Source organism: Vigna unguiculata, chromosome 1 (genome assembly GCF_037176805.1).
Source record: "Vigna unguiculata cultivar grain cowpea cultivar isolate G323 ecotype 2 chromosome 1, ASM3717680v1, whole genome shotgun sequence".
NCBI lineage: Eukaryota > Viridiplantae > Streptophyta > Magnoliopsida > Fabales > Fabaceae > Vigna > Vigna unguiculata.
The window spans coordinates 39,944,778-39,953,950 of record NC_140792.1 but is presented as its reverse complement, the minus strand read 5'-3'; the positions used below and the strand labels follow the sequence as shown (position 1 = coordinate 39,953,950).

Here is a 9,173-nt window from a genome sequence, read left to right as displayed (position 1 = left end):
TAACTCATTTTTATTTCTAATTTTATATTATCTTTTGAAAATATTGAATTAATCTAGTCCCTCATCTATTGAGATACGTGTATTTAGTCCTTTAATCAATTTTTTAAAAGTTGATTCTACATTTCAAGAACGTATCCTCAGTTAACATTGAAGTGAATATGTATCAAACGGTGTAAACAAACTAAAATAATATAATGAAATAAGTTTGAAATGTCAAATAAACTTAATAAAATTTGATTAAAATGACTAAATTGGTTTAAAGTTTCAAAAAAAAATCAATTTCAATTTTCACTAGAAATTGAATGACTAAAAACATTTTTTTTTTTTTTTTTTTATTATAAAAGTCATAATCAATTTAAATTATTCATGAGAAAGTTAATAAACAAGTGAGTTTGACAAAATCTCTTATCCTATAAAGAATATTCTTAATAACTTTCCTAATATTTTAAATAGGAGCATACATAGGACATTCATTTAAAATAAATACTTTTATATGTAACAGTCAATACGTCAAGATTTTAATACTCAGATGTCAAACTACATAAATGTATTTTATTCAATAAAAAAAAAGTTTTATCTCGTTCATTTCGAGGATGCACAGTGACACTTAAAATTAAAGAAATTGTCATTTTAATTCCAAGAAAATTAAAAAAATACTTTTTAGACTCTTATTTTATTCATCACAAATTAATCAAACTTGTATTAAATTAAAACGTGTTTCTTAAATTGAAAAACAAGGGGATCTAATATACTTTAAATATAATTATTTTTAGGGAAAAATAATAAGAAACAGTGAGTCGAATTAATTGTAAGGTTGAAACCTGTTTCTAAATATAGCTATATTTTTAATATATATTAGTATAAATATATTAGTATAATTATTCGTGTACGTATATACATAATATTATATTAGTAGGTAATGATAGTGTAATGTTATTAAGTTAATATACAAAATAAATTTATATTTATTAAAAATAAAGTGAAATGGAAGGAGAAAATATAAAAAATAATAACTCATAATGAATAAGGAAAAAAAGAAAAGAAGATAGACAATTTTATAGAAAACATATAAGAATAACGGTTGATTTTGAAAAATTTAACAAATAATTATATTGTAAAGACTATAATTGGAATTACGAAATTTGGACACAAAAATGGAACATTGTTATGGGCGCATATGTGTATGCATTTTTTAAATATGCATAATATTATATTAATATGCGATGATATTATAATATTATTAAGTTAATATAAAAAATAAATTTATATTTATTGAAAACAAAGTGAGATGAATGGAGAAAAGAATAGAAAGTAACTATTGATGGATAGAAAAAGAAAGAAGGAGGGAGAGAAGATAAATAATTTTATAGAAGAGATGTAAAAGTAACTCTTAATTTTATAAAAGATAATGATATTTTAACTCATTTTTTTTACCCACTCTCACCACTCCAATCACCTTTCAATTATCTAATTTAAATTTTTTTAATGATGTGATGTGATGATCTAAAAATGATTGGAGTTGTGGGTTAAAAATTGGTCAAAAAAAGTTTATCAAAATATCATTATTCTTTTAAAAATTTAACAAATTATCATATTGTAAAGAATAAAATTGAAATTATGAGATATAGACACAAAAAGATGATTATCGATGTAAAATTATGAGATATATATATATATATATATATATATATAAAGATGATTATCGATGTAAAAGATAAATTTCTTAAATATCATAACATAAATTAATAACCAAACTCAAAGAAATGATATTTAAAGATTAATTTGTTTCTTTATGTTTGACCAGAAATGAAGTTGAAGGCCCCTCACTCAAAATTTTCTAGATATTAGGTCAGAACAATTGGGTGAACCTGGCTTCCCTCCAACGTTATTTTCGTCAAAGAAGAATTTTGTGTGGAAACTATTAAATTTTTATACCCCTATATTTATTATTTATAAACTATTTTATATTTTAAAGTAAAACTATAATTTAATTGGTATTGTATAAGTATAAATTTTGAAATTATCATGTTAATTATTAGAACTAAAATAAAATACATATTTGAATTTATAATGATAAAATAGAGGAGTGGTTTGATCTTCCGGGATCAAGAGGGACTCTCTCTTTAATTATCTCTAAAAGGAATATTATGAGATATGAAACTTATTTATGAACAAATAAAATTTGTTATTTGGTATTTCTATTTATCCATTACAAAATACCATTTAATTACCACACTACCATATATTAAAGATCTCATTAGTTGCCCTTAATATCTTTAATATATAATTATTTACATATAAGACCAATGTTGGAATAAGATCCAACAATCTTTACTAGAAGAAAATTTCTTATTAAGGACTAATTATTGAGATAAAAAATTAGTTAGTCAATATAATAACTAATTTATATATTAAATTTTAAACCAAAAATTATTGGTAAATAAAATAGTTTCTAAATTGATCACTTGAAGGGATCTGTACATTGGTCACGAATAAGATAAATTTAGAAACTACTTTTTTTAGCTAAAACTTTGGTAACTAATGATAGTGACAACTATGAAAAGTAACAAGGTGCCTAATTGGGGGTCGATGTTGGCGTTGTTTGTCCTCACACGAAGAACAACAAGGAGGTGTGAGACGTGATGACTATGATGATGACCTTCGTGATGAATCATACCAGCGATAGCAACTCCAATCAACTGGAGGAAAGTGACAGTGAGACCAAGGTCTATCGTTCACCATCGACATCAAAACCCTAGATTGCCACCACCGTGTTGAAGGGGTGATGATCATTTGGTCGTGATGGAGGATTCAATTTGTGAAAAGGATGATGCAAGTCATGGTTGAGCTTTTTGTGTTCTGTTTGGTGAATGTAAAGAAGGGAGAAGTTGATTGCGAAGGAAAGGAAAAAAAACGCGTCTTCTCTATCTTGATTTGGAGCTAAAGAAAGAATAAAACCTAATAGATTCTTAGGCTGTGTTCACTTGAGAGAATTACCTATTTGAAAGTAGATGTGAAGATGGATTAGGAGGTGGGAAAGACGTGCATTTCAATTGACATGAGAGCGAGGAAAAACGATGATTTATGGGATGACTTGCTTTTTCAATCTTGCATCGTGGGGGTAGATTTGAGAGGATAATCTCAACAAATACCATTTTACCCTCTAATGGTAGGTTGTTGAGTAGCGAGACTGTGAGATTCCCGTAATAGTGAAGAATGGATCATGGAAGTGGTGGTGAATGTTTGAAGACTTAAAGAAGAAAATAGAGAATGAGAAGAAAATAATGAAGTGAAGAGATCTGATCCAATAAGTTGTGGAACCAATCCACCTAAGTGAAGGGATATGATCTAATAAGTTGTGAAACCAATCCACCTACCTTTGAAGGTAAGGGATCCGACCCCACTTCTGCATATCTGATCCCACTACACGGATTCAATCCCATAATATTTTTATAATAAAAAAATAGCTTTCACAATTGCTACTTAAAATTTACTACAATATACTATCAAAATAATATATTATTTTTTTATTTTTTATTTTTTTCAATTTTAGTATTTAAAAAAATTAACAAAATAAATGTAACTCATACAAATATCAATTTATACTACTTTTTATACAAGGAGCAATATGATAATCTGTTTATTACTTTTATTAAAACATTTTTTTAATCTATCACACGAATCAAGTTATTCATAAACTTTACTTTCAAATTCACTCAGTGTGTTATCTTCAAATCCCTTAAAAAAAAAAACAATATATATAGTACTCTCAAATCCACTCTAATTCATCAACTCAATTTCTCTGGCATCTATATGCTAAATTAAACACACCCTTAATTTCAACCAAAATGTTCATTCTTCGTTTTCTTTCTTAATGCTGGTGTGGAAAAAACCAATAATAAATTATATTTATGTCAAGTAAGGGAATAAGAGAAGAAGTCAAAAAAAACAAGGAGTCATGACATTATTTTTCTAATATAAAAATGGAATCGTGCTTCTCAGGTCAACCAGACAAATCAACTCCGAGTAAAGACTATCATATTTTTTATAACAATTATGATTACACTACAAATCACATAGTGTGGACCCGTCCACATACCTATGTTTTCATGATATTCAAATTTACCTCACTGCCGTTCATGGACACAATCTGGCTTAACAAATTACTAGTTGGATTTTCAGCTCCCATTCCAAAGACTTAACAGAACCGATTCTGCTATATAAGAGACTAATCCATTTGCAAAGAGACCACGCCAAATGCTAGACATGACAAATTTTCAAAAGGTTCACACTCTACTCCTTCCTATTCTCTTCCTATGTTTGCTTCCATTGAAAATCGCTTCATCAGCAACAGCAGAAGCAGAAGCACTTGTCAAATGGAAAAACACTCTATCCCCTCCTCTTCCTCCTTCTCTAAACTCATGGTCTCTCACCAACCTTTCCAACCTCTGCATTTGGGATGCCATTGTTTGTGACAATACCAACACAACAGTCTCACAGATAAACTTGTCTGCTGCCAATATCACTGGGACTCTCTCTGCTTTGGATTTTGCTTCCCTCCCTAACCTCACCCAACTCAACCTCAATACCAACAAGTTTGAGGGGTCAATACCATCAGCAATTGGTAACCTCTCCAAGCTCACACTGTTGGACTTGGGGAACAACTTATTTGAAGACACACTGCCTAATGAGCTAGGCCAGCTAAGGGAGCTTCAATACCTCAGCCTTTACAACAACAATCTCAATGGCACCATTCCTTATCAGCTCATGAATCTCCCTAAGGTATGGTACATGGACCTTGGATCTAATTACTTTATAACTCCTCCTCACTGGTCCCAATATTCATGCATGCCTTCCTTGACACGCCTTGCTTTACATCTAAATCCATCACTCACTGGTCAATTCCCAAGTTTCATACTGGACTGCCATAACCTCACATACCTTGACATCTCTCAGAATGGATGGCATGGCAGTATACCAGAATCCTTGTATAGCAATTTGGGCAAGCTAGAATACCTCAACCTCACCAACAGTGGGTTTGAAGGAAAACTGTCACCCAACTTGTCCATGCTTTCTAATCTCAAAGAACTTCGTATCGGTAATAACATGTTTAATGGTCCTGTTCCCACTGAGATAGGATTATTATCTGGGCTTCAATTTCTTGAACTGAATAACATTTCTGCCTATGGGAAGATTCCTTCTTCCTTAGGCCAACTTAGGGAGCTCTGGCATCTTGATCTCAGTTTAAATTCTTTTAACTCTACAATCACTTCTGAGCTTGGCCGGTGCACAAATTTATCCTTCTTGAGTTTAGCAGAGAATGATTTGAACGGTCCTTTGCCTATGTCATTAGCTAATCTGACTAAAATATCAGAACTGGGATTATCAGATAATTCCTTTTCTGGTGAACTTTCTGCTACGCTCCTCTCTAATTGGACCCAGCTTACCTCCTTGCAAGTCCAAAACAATCATTTTACTGGAAATATTCCTTCAGAGATTGGCTTGTTGAAAAGAATTAAGTACCTCTATCTGTACAATAATCACTTCTCTGGTCTCATTCCTGTTGAGATTGGAAACCTGATGGAAATGACAGAGTTAGACCTTTCACAAAACCAACTCTCTGGCCCCATTCCATCAACTCTTTGGAATATGACAAGCATTCGAGTCATGAATCTTTTCTTCAATGAGCTCTCTGGAATCATTCCCCCGGATATTGGAAACTTGACCTCTCTTGAAATCTTTGATGTCAACAGCAATAACTTGTATGGGGAATTGCCAGAAACCATTGTTCAACTAACTCCATTAAGAAAATTTTCTGTGTTCAGCAATAACTTCACAGGCATAATTCCTAGAGAATTTGGAAAGGGAAACCCTTCTTTGACTAATGTCTACCTTTCAAACAACAGCTTTTCCGGAGAACTGCCACTCGACTTGTGCAGTGGTGGGCAGCTAACTATTTTGGCTGTCAATAACAACAGCTTTTCAGGGCCATTGCCAAAGTCCTTGAGAAATTGTTCATCACTTGTTAGACTTCGGCTTGATAATAATCAGCTCACCGGAAACATCACAGACGCATTTGGGGTTCTCCCAAATCTTGATTTGATCTCACTTAGTACAAACCAACTGGTTGGTGAGCTTTCCCCGGAATGGGGCGAGTGTGCCAGTTTAACCAGTATGGATATGGGAAACAACAAACTTTCTGGAAAAATTCCTTCTGCGCTCAGTAAGCTGAGCCAACTAGGGTATCTAAACCTTCATTCCAATGAATTCACTGGTAGTATCCCACCTGAAATCGGGAATCTAAGCCGGCTTTTCAGATTCAATTTGAGCAGTAACCATTTATCCGGAGAAATCCCAAAGAGTTATGGTAGATTGGCTAAGCTAGATTTTCTTGATTTATCAAATAACAACTTCAGTGGAAGCATTCCTAAAGAGCTTGGTGATTGTGATGGATTACTGAGCCTGAATTTAAGCCATAACAGTCTATCTGGGGAAATACCAAATGAACTTGGCAATCTGTTCTCACTGCAAATCATGTTGGACATCAGCAGCAACTCTCTTTCCGGGGCTCTTCCCCAGAACCTTGAAAAGTTAACAGCATTGGAGATTCTCAATGTGTCACGCAACCATCTTTCAGGGACAATCCCACGATCATATTCAAGCATGATCAGCCTTCAATCTATTGACTTTTCTTATAACAAACTGAGTGGTTCAATCCCCACAGGCCGTGTTTTCCAGACAGCTACTGCCGAAGCCTATGCTGGGAACTCAGGTTTGTGTGGTGAGATAAATGGATTAACTTGCACCAAATCACTTTCCCCGGACAAATCTGGAGGAGTTAACAAAAAGGTTCTTCTTGGGGTTATCATACCAGTTTGTGTATTAATTGGAATAATTATTGTTGGAGTAATACTTCGCCGGCGGCATAGCATAAAACACCTTGATGAAGAGTCCAAAAGCAATGAAAAAAGTGATCAGCCTATCAGCGTGGTGTGGGGAAGAGATGGAAAATTCACATTTTCTGATCTTGTTAAGGCCACCAATGACTTCAATGACAAGTACTGCATTGGAAAAGGAGGATTCGGAAGTGTTTATAGAGCACAATTGCTCACAGGTCAAGTCGTTGCTGTCAAGAGGCTCAACATATCAGACTCTGATGACATTCCACCGATGAACCGCCAGAGCTTTTTGAATGAAATAGAAGCACTTACAGGAGTGAGGCACCGCAATATAATAAAGCTTTATGGGTTCTGTTCATGCAGGGAACAAATGTTCTTGGTTTATGAATATATAGACAGAGGAAGTTTGGCAAAGGTGTTGTATGGAGAGGAAGGAAAATTGGAGCTAAGGTGGGCCAAAAGGCTAAAGATTGTGCAAGGATTAGCACATGCAATTTCATACCTGCACACAGATTGCTCCCCACCAATCGTGCACCGGGATGTAACACTGAATAACATACTATTAGACTCCGACTTAGAACCTCATCTTGCAGATTTTGGCACAGCAAAGCTACTAAGCTCAGACACTTCAACTTGGACCTCAGTTGCTGGATCCTATGGTTACATGGCTCCAGGTACATCATCCAATCTATTTAAAATTACATTATGTATACTATATAGTATGCATCATACTAAGGCAGTCTTTACTATGTTCTGTTAAATGTTTCTGACAGTTTAAAAACATATGTATTACATGTTTTATATTCTAGACATTTGTTTATATGTTTCTTAATCATTGTCTGAATATACTCTTGTTTCACTACAATGCTTTAGAGTTTTATTCAGTACATGCATATATAGTGTGATGTAAATTGAAGTGTGTGATGAGTGAGAAAAGTTGCAATCTGCAGAACTAGCACAAACAATGAGAGTGACGGAGAAGTGTGACGTGTATAGTTTTGGAGTGGTGGTGATGGAGATAATGATGGGAAAGCATCCTGGAGAACTGTTGGGTACACTATCTTCGAACAAGTATTTGTCATCAACGGAGGAACCACAGGTGCTACTGAAGGACGTGCTAGACCAAAGGCTTGCACCTCCAACAGGGCAATTGGCAGAAGCAGTAGTGTTCACAATGATCATAGCTTTGGCATGCACACGTGAGGCTCCAGAGTCCAGACCCATCATGCGTGCTGTGGCACAAGAGCTATCGGCTACTACTCAAGCTTATCTTTCCCTGCCATTTGGCATGATAACCATGAACAAGCTTAGAGGGTTCCAAAAGTAGTGTGTCATAACTAGTACAAATATGTTGTTTTCATTTTCCACAAGCAATTAACTATGTATGAAAACTGTAGTTGAATTTGAAAGTTGAAATCACAGTAAGCTTAGGCTTGATGATTGGAATATGTATATCTATGTTTGAATTAGTCGTGCTTTGTTTCACTAGTCTTGCGTGTAGAAAATTTGCTTTTGTGTGCATTTTAGTCTTATAAATAAATAAAACATCATTTTAGATTGGTCATACTTTGTTTTGGCCATTTGTTTTTTATCTACAGTTGTCTGTCTTTACCATTTGTCCGACAAGAAAGAAGAAGAAAAAATGTTGGATCAAATGCGTCTTCTATTTTGGAAAGTGACCTAAAAGCAACAGTCTATTTTTTTTAAGATGAATTAACAAGATGAGCTCCCTGAAAACTAAAACATATCAGGCAGTTTCTTATATATAATATGTTATTGGATAAAATTTTTAATAGAATCGACATAGGATTATTACATAATAGTAATAATAATTAATAAAGTGTTGGGAGGTAAATCTCAAAATCTTTTAAGAAAATTTAAAATGTCCATTAATCTAATGTACATCTCAAATGTTTTTTATTTTGATATTTAAGAGATTTATTTAATTTTTTTCATCTTCAATGCGGTCTCTAATATATATAGAAGAAATTAATGTTGACACCTTTTGAAAATATCATGTAGGTTATTCTAAACTATCATTTTCGTCTTAAATACATTACACCCATAGAATTGTTCTAAACATAAAATAATCGAAGTTAGAATATTTGAAGAAAATATTGTATTATTAAATGACGTAAAGGTTGTTGAAATTTAGTTATATTTCAAGAAAAAAAAAATGTGACTTTTTTCTTATAAAATAAAAATATATGTAGTACTTCTCCATGTTTATCAGTAGTTCCTCCATTCTTTTTGAAATCACAAATTTGAAATATT

General features: G+C 33.0%; 1 protein-coding gene across 2 annotated transcripts; it reads left to right on the top strand.

Annotated features, from left to right (window-relative positions):
* The first annotated feature begins 4,169 nt into the window (after nt 1-4,169).
* On the top strand, nt 4,170-8,429 carry LOC114189529 (uncharacterized). Of its 2 annotated transcripts, none has more exons than XM_085672838.1 (2): nt 4,170-7,573; nt 7,773-8,099. In XM_085672838.1, exons 1-2 carry the CDS (start codon nt 4,258-4,260, stop codon nt 7,802-7,804), a joined length of 3,348 nt encoding a protein of 1,115 aa, XP_085528964.1. In that variant the 5' UTR covers nt 4,170-4,257; the 3' UTR covers nt 7,805-8,099. The 2 variants fall into 2 exon arrangements, with proteins under 2 accessions (XP_085528964.1, XP_027933957.2); XM_028078156.2 differs by having other exon boundaries at nt 4,173-7,573; nt 7,850-8,429.
* Nucleotides 8,430-9,173: the final 744 nt, after the last annotated feature.

Excerpts from the sequence above, each read along its gene's own strand:
- LOC114189529 (XM_028078156.2), top strand. The coding sequence starts at position 4,258 with ATGCTAGACATGACAAATTTTCAAAAGGTTCACACTCTACTCCTTCCT. Across the intron at positions 7,574-7,849 it reads CTATGGTTACATGGCTCCAG|AACTAGCACAAACAATGAGA; the intron begins GTACATCATCCA and ends TGCAATCTGCAG.